General features: G+C 44.4%; 1 protein-coding gene across 1 annotated transcript; it reads right to left on the bottom strand.

Moving 5' to 3' along the window:
- Positions 1-11,806: 11,806 nt before the first annotated feature.
- Positions 11,807-13,328, bottom strand: LOC147302359 (uncharacterized). Its single transcript, XM_086283307.1, has 2 exons — positions 12,896-13,328; positions 11,807-12,439 (listed from the first exon to the last, which is right to left on the bottom strand). The coding sequence occupies exons 1-2, from the start codon at positions 13,314-13,316 to the stop codon at positions 11,925-11,927; spliced, it is 936 nt and encodes a 311-aa protein (XP_086139433.1). The 5' UTR covers positions 13,317-13,328; the 3' UTR covers positions 11,807-11,924.
- Positions 13,329-16,971: the final 3,643 nt, after the last annotated feature.

Raw genomic sequence — 16,971 nt, 5'->3', positions numbered from 1 at the left:
TTTACACAGACAAAGCAAAATGCTACTGCGACCTACAAACTCTCGCACATCGAATTGTGTATCAATCTACAGTATCAAACTACATATCAAATGGCGTATCAAACTGCAGTCAACAGAAAGTTCTTTTGTGTCCACAGTGTTGGGAAGGTTACTTCTAAAATGTATTCCTCTACAGATTACAGAATACATGCTCCAAAATGTATTTTGTAGCGTATTCTGTTACATTACTTAATGAGAATAACGTATTCTGAATACTTTGGATTACTTAATATATTATCATGCTTTTTACAACTACATGAATGTGCTATTGCTATGTGATTTATTACTATTACTGAAGGCTACTCGCCATACTAATACCAACTAGATGATTAAATCTTAATATAAAATAAGTAACAGCAGGCTGACATTAGGTAAGGCTGCACTTTTTGCAGCGATCTCGTATAGAAAACTATTTGGCGCGTATATAAAACAGGTCCGCGGCTCCTAACCATAGTAAAGGGACCTCTGGCTAATACGACGGGTTCCGTGTCGGGCTGGTAGCTGAAAACTAGCTTTACTTTGTCTCTCGCTAGCAAAGTTGTCCCAAACAACAGAGAGAGGCATTGAAAGGCTGCTCCAAGGGAACTTATTGTTTTGGAGGAAACACGAACACAGTGTACAGCCGAGTCTTAATAGCTTACTTACAACTGGGTTAGACTGCCCAGGAGGCTGCATTCTTTAGGGCTATGCCTCTAACACTCTGCCAGTTGTCTTCATATTAAATAATTTTTTGTACAATAATTTTTAATTATGCGGGCCGCAAGTAGAGGTGACATGGGCCGCGAGATTGAAACACAGGCATTAGAGCCTCTCAATACGTGTTTTGTTTGGGTTTCCACTGGCGTGGAATTACCAAAAATAGAGAGGGAATAGCCTAAAATATGAAACATGAAAAGACTGCCATGTAATCCCTTTATTTCAACAAAGTAACTGTATTCTGAATACCAACTTTCGAAACGGCAACTGTAACGGAATACAGTTACTCATATTTTCTATGTTAAATACCTAACGGCGATACATGTATTCCGTATGCCCCATCACTATGTTCATCAAACAGGTGAGGTGAACAGGTGAATTCAACCACCTTTATCATGAACCGCACATCAGTGTGTGCATTGTAAACCAACCCCCCCCCCCCTCAGAAAAGAAAACTCACATATGGTTCCTACACTGACTCATTGTCATCATTAGACAGAGAGTGCAAGCCTGGTTTTTGTGACCACATAGACTCATACGCTGAGAATTTACAATACAGTGCTTCAAGTACTCATGCGCACAGACAGCTGACTTCAAAGAACAATAACAGGAATGACTACTTGGCTGTTGGTTCTCCAGCTGTCAGAGTTAACAATTAAGTATAATCTAGGCTTTAGCTGCAAACACTCACTAATTAACCACCAAGCAGGAGAGAACTGAAAACTGGAAATGAAAACTGTTCACCTTCAAAGTAAAAGTTTTTGCCTTATCGTTGAAAGAATGATGTTTCAGAAGGCGGAAGTTTTACATTGAAGGTGAATGATCTTTTCTAAGGTCTGTTCTTAGCGAGTGTTTGTGCATACTTTTTTGCGGCTACTCTCCTAGCGACAGCAAACCACTTTCCACAGAAACTCACCTACACATTTTCTTCTAGCAACTGGTGGTTACCATGGGGTCACTGATCACTCTTTACACCCCCATGACTGGTGCTTAGTAGTTGATTTCACAGTGACTACCAGCATCCTTAGGTGAACCACTTGCAACCAATTGGAGAATATTCATTTTTTCCTATCAAAGAGTGGTTGCAAGGCATTTGCCATCCGAACGTTTCCCAACCAGAAGCCGTGGGTGGATAAAAACATCCGCGACGCTCTGAGATCACGCACCGCTGCCTACAATGAAGGGCTTGTCTCTGGTAATATGGACCTATACAAGGCTGCGTCCTACAACGTGCGCAGCGCGGTCCGAAAGGCAAAGCGGAGCTACGGGGAAAAACTAGAGTCACAGCTACGACAGTGCGACTCTAGGAGCCTGTGGAAAGGACTGCGGACTATAACGGACTATAAACGACCAGCTTCTTCAATGATGAATGCTGATGCTTCACTGGCTGATGAGCTGAACACGTTTTATGCTCGCTTCGACGCCGCAGCAATTAAAACAACAAACGGCTGCGCGCGCTCGGAGTGCACCAGTGAAGAAAATGCATTCGTCATCACAGAGCATGCCGTGAGGAACACCTTCAGGAGGGTGAACACCAGGAAGGCAGCAGGACCAGATGCAATCCCTGGCCGGGTCCTTAGAGCCTGCGCTGATCAACTAGCACTGGTGTTCACGGAGATCTTCAACCTCTCCCTGGCCCAAGCTGTGGTTCCCATGTGCTTCAAACGGTCCATTATTGTCCCTGTTCCAAAGAAACAACAGCCCGCTTGCCACAATGACTACCGTCCAGTAGCACTGACTTCAATTGTGATGAAGTGTTTTGAAAGACTGATGAGAGATCACATCACTTCTTCACTTCCTCCCACCATCGACTCACTTCAGTTTGCTTACCGGACTAATCGTTCCACAGACAATGCCATATCTCACCTGCTCCACACATCCCTGAGTCACCTGGACACTGGCAGAGGGAATTATGTTAGGATGCTGTTCGTGGACTACAGTTCAGCATTCAACACAATAATTCCCTCTAAGCTTTTCACCAAGTTGACGGATCTAGGACTCAGCTCATCACTGTGTCAGTGGATCCTCAACTTCCTCACAGACAGACCCCAATCAGTGAGGGTGGGAAAACAAGTCTCCCCCTCCATCTCACTCAGCACTGGAGTGCCTCAGGGCTGTGTTTTAAGCCCCCTGCTGTACTCACTGTACACTTATGACTGTGTAGCCACATCCGACACCACCTCCATTGTCAAGTTTGCTGACGACACTGCTGTTGTGGGCCTGATCTCCGACAACATCGAGACGGCCTACCTGGAGGAGATTAGGAACCTGGAGACCTGGTGCCAGGAGAATAACCTCCTCCTAAACATCAGCAAGACTAAGGAGCTGATCGTGGACTTCACTACAAAGCAGGCGAGGAATTACAAACCCCTCATCATCAGTGGCACGCCAGTGGAGAGAGTGGACAGTTTCCGATACCTGGGTGTCCACATCACTCAGGACCTGTCATGGTCCTGTCACATCAACACCCTGGTTAAGAAAGCCCGTCAGCGTCTCTTCTTCCTCAGAAGACTTAGAGACTTCCATCTGCCACTGAAGGTGCTCAAGAACTTCTACTCCTGCACCATCGAGAGCGTCCTGACGTCAAACATCTGCACCTGGTTTGGGAACAGCACCAAGCAGGATAGACGAGATCTGCAAAGGGTGGTGCGCTCGGCAGAACGCATCATTCAATCAGAGCTCCCTGACCTGCTGTCCATCTAAACCAAGCGGGCAAGTCCAAAGCTAGGAAGATTATGATGGACCTCTCCCATCCCAACAATGGACTCTTCTCACTGTTGAGGTCTGGGAAGCGCTTCCGCTCCCTTAAGGCCAAAACAGAGAGAATGAAGAGGAGCTTCTTCCCCCAGGCTATTCGGGGCCTGAACCAGGTGTAGGACTGGACTCTCCCAAACACGTCACTATAAGACTGGACTCTCACACACTTCACCACACGCACCACCACACATTTCCTATAATCCTATAATTCCTATAATTTATAATCCTTATCTTTATAATCTCTTCTGCTATTTGCACGTTCTTTACTGTAAATTCCTAAGTTAATTTGTAAATTTTTGTAGTAAATTGTAAATATTGTAGAACTTTTCTTCTGTCATTTAATGGTCGGGCATTGTACAGCTACAAGCATTTCACCCCCATGTCATACTGTGTATGGTTATGTGTGTGTGACAAATAAAATTTGAATTTGAGAATTTGAACTGGTCTCTAGGTATGTGTGACTAGATCCTTAGGTAAAACATGTTTAACATTTTATTTGTAAGCAAGATAATAAAATGATAGCACTTACTGTAATACTGTTTTTCAGAGTTATTCATACTCTGAAGTCGAAGTTAAAGTGTATCCATTACTTTTTTTTCTTTCTTAGTTTTCTTACTCTACTGGATCATTTTTGAATGATTCAGTCCAAATAATCTTTACATATCTTATATTGCTACATTCCTTTACGAAAAACAATCTTACAGGTCCACGTGAAGGCCGTGAGCTCACGATGACAGAAGTCAAGTCGCAGGAAGGCTTGTTTTTGGAGTTGTTGGTGGAGAGCAGGCAGGCAGGTGTCACTGTGAAGCACTAGTCTGGCACACTGGAGCAGAATGCTGGCATATCAGGGTTCTCTTGAGCACAAGGAGAGAGGTGAGTTAAAGCTATGAAAACCTGGAGGAAAAGAAGACCAAAAACAAAGCAGCAATTTTTCCTTTAAAACCTTCATCGGAGAGGGGTGTCAACAAGATGACTGTTGACGCTATTTCTCATCTTGGGATTAAGCTACCCAACATGAGTCACACATACAAAAAGTCTATTTTGACTGCTTTTGCTTTAACCTGAAATAGCAGTTTTAATTAGAATCTTATACAAATACACGTCTTACAACACACACACACATTATATATATATATATATATATATATATATATATATATTAGGGGTGCAACGATATTCGTATCGATATTGAACCGTTCGATACAGTGCTTTCGGTTCGGTACGCATATGTATCGAACAATACAAAATTTGTAATTTATTTTATCAACTTTCCTTCTGACGATGCTGTCTGTGTTGAGCGCTCAGTGAATCTGCGTTCGACTACTCCACCTAGGGTCGACAGTGCAGCCTAGGCGGAGTAGTCGAATGCAGATTCACTGAGTGCTCAACACAGACAGCATAGTCAGAAGGAAGAGTGCAGGGCACCTCCCCCACTTTCATTCAGATCTGGCGTTTGGAATTATTTTGGTTTTCATGTGAAGTATGACCCTGAAGGTAAGCGAGTCATGGACTAAAGTAAAACAGTATGTTGGATGTGCCATGCAATGCTCAATTACATGGGTGGGAACTAGTGTGTTAGCGCAGTTAGCTCGTTAACGTGTTGGCCGTCTAGCCCCATGCACGGGGCGATCGGCGGTAGCTCGTTAACGGAGATTTGCCGTGTTGTGGCGTTAAGGTCATTTCAACGAGATTAACCTGAAAGCACTAGTGGGAACACAACGAATATGACTGCACATTTACGCCGACATCATCCTAGTGCAAAGACAAGTGGAAGCAGAAAAAAAACAAGCAAGCATACTACTAACTTTAGCTGAGTCATTTAGACAGCTGTTTAATATGCTGCTGAGAATATAGCCCAGAAGAAGCGGATAGTATAGCTTTTATTTTGGAAAGAGACATTTCTCTGTAATAAACTCTCTTTTCCAAAGATGAGTGATTCCTCAATCAGATACAGGGCTCGCAATATCGCTAGCCCGACGTCCCGGGGCTAGCGATTTTTCCAGTCGGGGTACCAAAATCTATCTCTGCCCTGCCCGTCGGGCTATTGTAGGAAGAAAAAATATATGTCAATGCTTTTGCATTCTTTCGGAAATGTAGCTGGGTTATTATGTCATTGGCATCGGTGAGCCACTGTCAATATGTGACATATTGAAATCGTGTTTGAATTTGCGCTTGTTTTTTTGCTTTCACTTTGCAATCTCGCGAACTGTGTATAGAGAGCGACAGCACTGATCTGTGAGTGATGATAATTTGCGCACCAATTCCTCTGACATCGTCTTATTAATCGTTAGCTTACTATGCAAACATGACAAGTGAAATCTCCCGCAGCTTAAACATGTGAGAGGTTGATCGCACAGAGAATCACTGAGCTTATGTGAGTGCGTGGGTAAAAGCAGCAGGATTTATATTTGACTACGATGACCTGGATGACTGAGAACATTCACAGACAGATATATATTTTAGTTCTGCTGAGCCAAATAAGACAGGTCAGGGTGAAGAAGTGACAGCCAAAGAAAAGCTTACCACAAAACGGAAAAGTTATGACAAATCAGACTATAAGGCAAAAAGAAAGTGCAGCTTTATGGTTTCATGGACACAATTATTTCTGTGGCTGCGATATGATGAGCTAAATAACCAGGGCTGCACATAAGTGGTCCGCAGGTGCGCATTCGCTGTCAAAATAAAAAACACGCACAAGGGTTAGGGTTAAATTTAAAAACTGTACTTTTGAGTTAAAATATATCTTTATAATTTTAATAAATGACAAATTAAAAAGGCATGAACATTTTTTTTTGTATCAAAAAAATATCGAACTGTGACACCAAAGTATCGAACCGAACCGAACCGTGAATTTTGTGTATCGTTGCACCCCTAATATATATATATATATTAGGGGTGCAAGGATACTCGTATCGATAGTGAACCGTTTGATACAGTGCTTTCGGTTTGGTACGCATATGTACCGAATAATACAAAATTTTTAATTTATTTTATCAACTTTCCTTCTGACGATGCTGTCTGTGTTGAGCGCTCAGTGGATCTGCGCTCGACAGTGCAGCCTAGGCGGAGTAGTCGAACGCAGATTCACTGAGTGCAGGGCAAGCTAGCAAGACAGAATATAAGCTCTGGTTGCAACATGGCAAATTGAACCTCCCCCACCCTCATTCAGATGTGGCCTTTGGAACTATTTTGGTTTTCATGTGAAGTATGACCCTGAAGGTAAGTGCGTCATGGAGTAAAGTAAAACAGTATGTTGGATGTGCCACGCAATGCTCAATTACATGGGTAGGAACTAGTGTGTTAGCGCAGTTTGCTCGTTAAGGTGTTGGCCGTCCAGCCCCACGCACGGGGCGATCCGCGGTAGCTCGTTAACGGAGATTTGCCATGTTGTGCCGTTAACGTCATTTCAACGAGATTAACGCTGACAGCACTAGTGGGAACACAACGAATATGACTGCACATTTACTCCGACAGCATCCTAGTGCAAAGACAAGTGGAAGCAGACAAAAACAACAAGCACGCATGCTACAAACTTTACTCGAGTCATTTAGACAGCCGTTAGCACATGATTCTCCTTATGGGGACCTGATATGTTTAATATGCTGCTGAGAATATAGCCCAGAAGAAGCGTATAGTATAGCTTTTATTTTGGAAAGAGCCATTTCTCTGTAATAAACTCTCTTCTCCAAAGATGAGTGATTTCTCGATCAGATAGATTTATTATTTTATCCCTTTGTTGTTTCAGCAACATTAAATATAAAAACTGTACTTTTGAGTTAAAATATATATTTATAATTTTAATAAATGACAAATTAGAGGCAAGGCTGCCGGACACTGGTGCCACCGGGCCCTCTGACCACCAGCAGTAGGCAACGGGTGAAGTGTCTCGCCCAAGGACACAACGACCGAGACTGTCCAAGCCGGGGCTCGAACCAGCAACCTTCCGATTACAAGGCGAACTCCCAACTCTTGAGCCACTATACATATATATATATATATATATATATATATATATATACACGTGTATATGTGTATATGTGTATAACAACACCCAGCACGCCCCTGCGGGCGGTTTATCCTTCAAGCTCGGGTCCTCTACCAGAGGCCTGGGAGCTTGAGGGTCCTGCGCAGTATCTTAGCTGTTCCCAGGACTGCGCTCTTCTGGACAGAGATCTCCGATGTTGTTCCCGGGATCTGCTGGAGCCACTCGCCTAGCTTGGGAGTCACCGCACCTAGTGCTCCGATTACCACGGGGACCACCGTTACCTTCACCCTCCACATCCTCTCGAGCTCTTCTCTGAGCCCTTGGTATTTCTCCAGCTTCTCGTGTTCCTTCTTCCTGATATTGCTGTCATTCGGAACCGCTACATCGATCACTATGGCCGTCTTCTTCTGTTTGTCTACCACCACTATGTCCGGTTGGTTAGCCACCACCATTTTGTCCGTCTGTATCTGGAAGTCCCACAGGATCTTAGCTCGGTCATTCTCCACCACCCTTGGGGGCATCTCCCATTTTGACCTCGGGACTTCCAGGTTATACTCGGTACAGATGTTCCTGTACACTATGCCGGCCACTTGGTTATGGCGTTCCATGCATGCCTTGCCTTGCTAGCATCTAGCACCCTGCTGTTATATGCTGGATTGTCTCTGGGGCATCTTTACACAGCCTGCACCTGGGGTCTTGTCTGGTGTGATAGACCCCAGCCTCTATGGATCTTGTGCTCAGAGCTTGTTCTTGTGCTGCCATGATTAGTGCCTCTGTGCTGTCTTTCAGTCCAGCTTTGTCCAGCCACTGGTAGGATTTCTGGATATCAGCCACCTCCTCTATCTGCCGGTGGTACATACCGTGCAGGGGCCTGTCCTTCCATGATGGTTCCTCGTCTCCCTCCTTTTTCTTGGGTTTCTGCTGCCTGAGGTATTCACTGAGCACTCGGTCAGTTGGGGCCATCTTCCCAATGTATTCTTGGATGTTCGTTGTCTCATCCTGGACTGTGGTGCTGACACTCACCAGTCCCCGGCCCCCTTCCTTCCGCTTAGCGTACAGCCTCAGGGTGCTGGACTTGGGGTGAAACCCTCCATGCATGGTAAGGAGCTTTCTTGTCTTTATGTCAGTGGCTTCTATCTCCTCCTTTGGCCAGCCTATTACCCCAGCAGGGTACCTGATCACGGGAAGGGCGTACGTGTTGATGGCCCGGATCTTGTTCTTACCATTCAGCTGACTCCTCAGGACTTGCCTGACCCTCTGCAGGTACTTGGTGGTTGCAGCTTTTCTAGCGACCTCTTCATGGTTCCCATTCGCCTGCGGGATCCCCAAGTACTTGTAACTGTCCTCTATGTCTGCAATGTTGCCTTCTGGTAGTTCAATCCCCTCAGTTCTGACTACCTTCCCTCTCTTTGTTACCATCCGACTACACTTCTCCAGTCCGAACGACATTCCAATGTCATTGCTGTATAGCCTGGTAGTGTGGATCAGTGAATCGATGTCTCGTTCACTCTTGGCATACAGCTTGATGTCATCCATGTACAGGAGGTGGCTGACAACTGCTCCGTTCCGTAGTCGGTATCCGTAGCCAGTCTTGTTAATGATCTCACTGAGGGGGTTCAGGCCTATGCAGAACAGCAGTGGGGACAGAGCATCTCCTTGGTAGATCCCACACTTGATGGTGACTTGTGCTATGGGCTTGGAGTTGGCCTCTAGTGTTGTACGCCACATCCCCATTGAGTTCCTGATGAAGGCTCTTAGGGTCCCATTGATCTTGTACAATTCTAGGCATTCCAGTATCCAGCTGTGGGGCATTGAGTCATAGGCCTTCTTGTAATCAAATCAGGCAGTGCACAGGTTGGTCAGTCTGGTCTTGCAGTCTCGGCTGATTGTTCTGTCTACCAGTAGCTGGTGTTTTGCGCCTCTGGTATTCTTGCCAATTCCTTTCTGTGTCCCGCTCATGTATTGACCCATGTGCCTGTTCATCTTAGCCGATATGATGCCTGACAGGAGCTTCCATGTAGTACTGAGGCAGGTTATTGGTCGGTAGTTGGAGGGGACCGGTCCCTTCTTGGGGTCCTTGGGGTTCAGGACCGTCCGGCCTTCAGTTAGCCATTCAGTTGCTCTATATATATATATATATATATATATATATATATATATATATATTGTTATGGTTCAAAAATATTGGAGATGGACACCAGAGGAAAAACCCACAATAACAACACTGGTCCGGTCGGGTTGAGTCAAACGATGATTTAATGATCACACACGTGGGAGATGGACACTGTATGCAGACAGTCTCAGATCTCATCTCAAAAAACACATTTCCATAGTTTTATGAAATCAGGGTATTAGAACGCCCCCTCATGCGTAGTGACAGGTGTAATACAATCAATGTTGACAATTTTATTTAACACAAAGAATAACATTGTCTCCTTCCCGAGGGCAGACGCTAACTGCCCCCCTTCTCCTGGAACCGTCTGTACCCTGCTGAGACACAACATGGCAGCTACAAGGACTCTTTCATTTATTAAGACCATCAGTGTGTATTGCTCTAAATCAAGTATATAATATTAAATGAATATTGCTGGATCAGCTACTTCTACTTAAAACATATTAAAACATGACTAAGCACAAAATCACCAAGAATGACATCTTATAAGTGCTGTGTAAGCGCGTGCGGCCTTCCAAGCTCAAAGCCTTTGCCCTCCATAGATCAGCCAGACTCGCGCTGGCTGTAGCTTTTAACCTTTAATTACCTTGAGCACAACTCTAAAATGAGCAACAAACTGCAATGTGTATGGAATGATCATGGTTACATCTGCAATGGAAAATCATGTTATTATTCTGATACCTGTAAGAAAGATCAAATTAAAGTTATCACCATCACTGTAATGCAAAGAATAATGTAAGATCAAAAACTTCAATTTATGCTTAATGCAAAGCTGGTTATATACTTCTAAGGAACTAATAATGGCATATTAAAATATTAAATGATCATGTTATTATTCTGATACCTGTAAGAAAGATCAAATTAAAGTTATCACCATCACTGTAATGCAAAGAATAATGTAAGATCAAAAACTTCAATTTATGCTTAATGCAAAGCTGGTTATATACTTCTAAGGAACTAATAATGGCATATTAAAATATTAAATGATAATGAGAAAAACATCCCCTCCTTATTCTACAATTCCCTCTGTTGACCTCTGGAGAATCCAGAGGTCACAAACAGTTGTGTCCCTCCTTGGCCTACACATTCAGCTCCACATGCATCATTGGCATCATGGACATTGGAGTAATGACTCCAGGGTCCACTGCCCTCACAGACATACTTTTGAACATTCGTCTGGCACAAGGGATGAGACAACAACAAATAACCATAATACCCACCACAATAGACAAAGAAAACATGACCGAAGCGATGACCCCCTTCCACCGTCCGAACACTGAGGTCAGCCAGCCTTCTAACGGATTACCAACACCGGAGTGATCATGCATAGTTTCAGAAAGGCTCTTTAGGCCCTCCAGAGCCTTGGTTACCGACCCATCTGCTTCGCTAGCCCCTCCAATCCGTCTCTGGTCAGGTTAGAGAGCCTCAGTACATTGTAATGAACATAATTAATCCTATCTACATTCTTATTTGGAGTCACTGGAAAGAAAGCAGAACGATTAGTTTTTTCTAGGAAATTAACTTTAATTAACCCTTTTGGATCAACCCCCGCTATTTCCACCCCCAAAATTAAATACATAGATTGTTTGCGATGCCAATTCCCCAATGATAAAGTTAACGCGTTTCCAGAGGGGCTAAAATCCCTCTGTAGTTTAAGCCCGTTTTCTGATCCTGATTCTAACGGTTCCCAATTTTGCCCAGTGTAACCCCTTACCTGGTCCCAATTACGGCACCAGCTGTCATAAGGACGATTTCCCCTCTCACAGTGCGTACTCACTGAATAATCCCAACAGACCCACACATTGTATCCCCTCCAAGCACTGCCGACGTCCCTGCAATTAACAACATCACACAGATCAAACGTAAAGGAAGTTGTGGAGCCAATAACATAATCTAATTCTAAACCACCATATGTGCTGAGACACTCATCCTTTTTACCAGAGACCTCGCGCTTCACTCTTGCCCGCAACCTTAAATCACTATGGACCACGCGTGATGTACTTGGTGTATGAAACAACGCCGGACTGGCATGGCCTCCGTGCTCAGACTGGTTTCCCGGGTCGGTCTGCAACAAACAAATCAAAAAACAAATAGCCATGATTAGCAACATAGTTAACATCAAACTCATAATAATTTTAAACATTGTGATGGCTTTTGAGACTCTTTTTTCATCACCAGTGTCTAATTGTTGTGATGGCATGGTGGTATGTGAATGTTATGGTGTAGTAAAAAGTTCAAAGCCCTTTATCAGAGCCTCTCTCTTGTTTTAGGTGTTCAGTGTGGTACCGCTCCTTTTCGTTGGCGCGGCGATCTCCTCCTTGTCTGCTCCTCTTTCTTTGACCTTCCGGGTAGACTACCGGTCGGTCCGTTGCACAGGTGTGAGGGATTATTGTGCCGCTCAATTTCACCTGCGTCGAGTTGAGATTGATCCTTCCTCACCAAGCCCTCGTGCGCAGCTGCGCACTGCGTCCAGTGATACCAGGTGTCGCCTTTCCCCTTCAGTTGGACCGCTGTCGCCGTCCGAGCCGATACCTCATATGGACCAGTCCAGCGGGGCTCCTTCCACTTTCGTTTGATGACTCTCAGCCACACTGTTTTCGCGTCCGGGACCTCTCCTTCTCCTGTGGGCCCCTTACAAGCCGCCTGTTTCGTGAAACTGGACACTAGCGCCTTTAGCTCGTTCCAGTAGTCTGCGTGGGACCGGTTCCCCTTTTTGTCCCGTTCACCCGAGCCCACCGTCCAAGGTGCCGGAAACTGTCTCCCGGTTTGCAGCTCGTATGGTGTAAAACCTGTGGATTGATTAACAGAACATCTTATGGTCATCAACGCAACCGGCAGGGCTGCGACCCAATTTAGCCCTGTTTGCGCGCAGATTTTTGCCAATTTGTTTTTCAAATTTAGGTTCATTCTTTCTACTTTCCCCTGAGACTGAGGATGATAGACCGTTCCAAATTTATGCTGGACGCCCAACATTTTTTCTACTTTTTCCAAATCTTGATTTTTAAAATGGGTTCCATTATCTGATCTAATTCTTTTCGGGAACCCATGACGGGGAATGTAATAATTGATTAAACACTTAATGACAGTCTTAGCATCCTCCTTTTTTGTAGCCCAGGCCTCTGGCCAGCCGGTCAAAGCGTCAACACACACTAGCAAATATCTTACACCGCCCGGCCCGGAATCAATCATATCAGTGAAATCAATAACAATCTCCTCTCCCGGCCTCTCAGGGGGCCGAAACTTACCCACTTCCGGTTTTACTGCTGGCTTAGGATTGTGTGCCCCACAGATTAAGCACATCCTGGCCTTCTCCCTTATCATTCCTCGCAGCTCAGGATGCCACCAATGACACAAATTTCTTTCCATCTGGGCTCTCCCCACGTGGGCAAGTCCGTGGGCTTCATCCACCTTCTGTTCTGCCATTTTGGCTGTCAGCACGGGGCGCCCGTCTGGCCCCCTCCACAAATGTCCATCCTGCCAGGCTCCTTTGTTTTTCCACACCCCCTTTTCCTCTGGGGATGCCTCCTCCTGGGCCCGTTTAACTTCCTCAATCAGGTCAACAGGTATCTCTTCTTCTGATGTTACCTGTATCATTTGTCTCTGTCCTTTGTAGCCTGCGGCCTCCTTTGCGGCTTCGTCTGCTCTCTGGTTTCCTTTTTCCACCATACTGGTTCCTTGAGAGTGAGCTCCTCAAAAACTGAAGTTACTCAGTCTTAAATGATTTTTACATTACATAAATCAACTGTGATTAACAAATAACGTTCTAGTGGTTCCCACTTGGTTTAAAACATTCAAAAGCCTTCTAGGGACCTATTCTGATCATAACCTATGTGTTTGTAAGCTTGTTTGCATTTAACCCTCTGCACTCAAAGCATTTATTACACTTTATCAATCCGGACAGTCACGCCGAATGAAGCTTCTGACCTTCAAAGGCCGAGTGCCAACTCATTATAAGCACATTTGCAAGGTGTGTCTGAAAATTATTTAAACCACTCTTTTTAAATCAAAAACTATTGACATTGTTATAACATCAAAACCAGCAGCATATTTACAAACTTTCAGCAATAAAAAGCCTTCTGCTTATAAGGCTCACACACACTCTGGGCAGGAAGTGAAAAGCTCTGTTCTCCTCCCAGCCACACACTCATTTGCATGTTCACACCGTCTAAAAATAGCTCTCAGCGCTGCAGCTGCGCTCTCATCACACACAGGGTCACACAAAGCTCAGATAGAATTCTATTTTATATCACAAAGACGTCTTATATTTACAACCACTGACAGGCCTGACAAATTCAGCACCTAACAAATTTCGACAAATTTAAATTAACGGGTCCAACCGAAGAAAGCTTCACTTTTTTGTAATCAATCAAACAGTATCTGTTACTTCTGGGAACAGTTTCTGACCTAACTTCTAAATCCCTAACTCAATTTAACTTTGTCCAAACAAGCACATGACACCGTTTCAAACGATGAGGAGTCTCGGTAACTCCTAGCTTATTTCGGGATGCCCTGTACCCCACAGTTAAACCAAAACTGAACTACCCCTGTTCGCCGACAGGTCAAGACCGCGCGTCCACGGCCAGGAGGGGGCGTAACCCCCGGGCTATGTGCTTCTTAGCAGACTTCTGGGCTGCCGTCCTATAATAATTTTAACCTAACCGATTTTGAAAAATTTTACCATAACGGGTCTCACCGAAGAAAGATAACTTTTTTACGACCAATTAAACAGTCTCTGTTACTTCTGGGAACAGTTTCTGTCCTAATTTGTAAAACTATTAACCAGTCTCTGTTACTTCTGGGAACAGTTTCTGTCCTAATTTCCCTACCAAACTACCTGAGCCTTCAGCTCAATATCCAGGGACTCAAACCCAACATTCTCTGTTACTTCTGGGAACAGTTTCATATTTCTTCAACTTCATTAAATACTCTTAAACAACTTTAACTGCATAACACACGGTGATTCTCATCAAAATCAAAACAGACACCCACCAGCAACGTCAGTGAGCAAACTTTTAATTTAATGCAGCCCAATTTGGCACAATTTGGGAATCAACTCAACAGGCAGTGCCTTACCTTTTAGATGCACCCGGGAAGCTCACTCACATCAGATCCCTGGTCCGTGCCTGTCCGCTCGACAACCTCAGACCGTCCACACCTCGCACGTCCACCCCAATACCACAGGACGAGCCCCCAAAATGTTATGGTTCAAAAATATTGGAGATGGACACCAGAGGAAAAACCCACAATAACAACACTGGTCCGGTCGGGTTGAGTCAAACGATGATTTAATGATCACACACGTGGGAGATGGACACTGTATGCAGACAGTCTCAGATCTCATCTCAAAAAACACATTTCCATAGTTTTATGAAATCAGGGTATTAGAACGCCCCCTCATGCGTAGTGACAGGTGTAATACAATCAATGTTGACAATTTTATTTAACACAAAGAATAACATTGTCTCCTTCCCGAGGGCAGACGCTAACTGCCCCCCTTCTCCTGGAACCGTCTGTACCCTGCTGAGACACAACATGGCAGCTACAAGGACTCTTTCATTTATTAAGACCATCAGTGTGTATTGCTCTAAATCAAGTATATAATATTAAATGAATATTGCTGGATCAGCTACTTCTACTTAAAACATATTAAAACATGACTAAGCACAAAATCACCAAGAATGACATCTTATAAGTGCTGTGTAAGCGCGTGCGGCCTTCCAAGCTCAAAGCCTTTGCCCTCCATAGATCAGCCAGACTCGCGCTGGCTGTAGCTTTTAACCTTTAATTACCTTGAGCACAACTCTAAAATGAGCAACAAACTGCAATGTGTATGGAATGATCATGGTTACATCTGCAATGGAAAATCATGTTATTATTCTGATACCTGTAAGAAAGATCAAATTAAAGTTATCACCATCACTGTAATGCAAAGAATAATGTAAGATCAAAAACTTCAATTTATGCTTAATGCAAAGCTGGTTATATACTTCTAAGGAACTAATAATGGCATATTAAAATATTAAATGATAATGAGAAAAACATCCCCTCCTTATTCTACAATATATATATATATATATATATATAATTCCAACAACAACGCCCTGTTTTGTTGTTGGAATATACAAAACCCCACAAGAATGCCTAGAACTATATAAGATCAACAGGACCCTGAGAGCCTTCATCAGGAACTCAATGGGGATGTGGCGGACAACACTGGAGGCCAACTTCAAGCCCATAGCACAAGTCACCATCAAGTGCGGGATCTACCAAGGAGATGCTGTCCCCACTGCTGTTCTGCATAGGCCTGAACCCCCTCAGTGAGATAATTGACAAGACTGGCTACAGATACCGACTACGGAATGGAGCACTTGTCAGCCACCTCCTGTACATGGATGACATCAAGCTGTATGCCAAGAGTGAACGAGACATCGATTCACTGATCCACACTACCAGGATATACAGCAATGACATCGGAATGTCATTTGGGCTGGAGAAGTGTAGTCAGATGGTAACAAAGAGAGGGAAGGGAGTCAAACTACCAGAAGGCAACATTGCAGACATAGAGGACAGTTACAAGTACCTGGGGATCCCGCAGGCGAATGGGAACCATGAAGAGGCCGCTAGGAAAGCTGCAACCAGTAGTAGACCATGCAGAGGGTCAGGCAAGTCCTGAGGAGTCAGCTGAATACTAAGAACAAGATCCGGGCCATCAACACCTACGCCCTGCCCATGATCAGGTACCCTGCTGGGGTAATAGGCTGGACAAAGGAGGAGATAGAAGCCACTGACTGTCAGGGTTCCTGGGTCGTTGACCCAGTGTTTTCCGTTTTGTCATGTTCATCTATGTTTTCTGTGCCTGCGTATTGTGTTCCAGTTATTTCCATGTATCATTAGTCAGACTAAGTTCAGCTGCGTACTCACCGGTTTCTAATCATTCACCACCCAGCGTGTATTTAAGTCCTCAGTTCCACCCGATCCTGGTCGTGTCATTGATGTACATGTGATGTTATGTTGTCGTTTCCGCCTGTGTTCATCCAGCCAGCCATTCAGTCCTTCAGTCAGTCCTTCAGTCAGTCGTCCAGCCAGCCAGCCAGCCATTTTCTACCTTTGTTGTACTTTACTCCTACACAGCACCCATGCTATCTTGCATAGATAGAGCGCTTTAGGTTGAAGTTGTAAAATGTTGCTTTTGTTGTTTCTTTCTTTGGGTTTTGTTTGTTCATCCACTCCTTATAATAAACCTTCACCAGTCTTCACCTACCTGCGAGTCCTGCGTTTGGGTTCCTTCTTCCTCGCCTCCACACAACGCCTGACAGAATGA

Source organism: Aulonocara sp. 'chitande type north' Nkhata Bay, linkage group LG23 (genome assembly GCF_057382095.1).
Source record: "Aulonocara sp. 'chitande type north' Nkhata Bay isolate Kocher_YH1m ecotype deep benthic linkage group LG23, A_spYH_male_GT1.1, whole genome shotgun sequence".
Classification (NCBI taxonomy): domain Eukaryota; kingdom Metazoa; phylum Chordata; class Actinopteri; order Cichliformes; family Cichlidae; genus Aulonocara; species Aulonocara sp. 'chitande type north' Nkhata Bay.
Note: the sequence above shows the minus strand (reverse complement) of the source record. Positions and strands in the feature narration are given on the sequence as shown.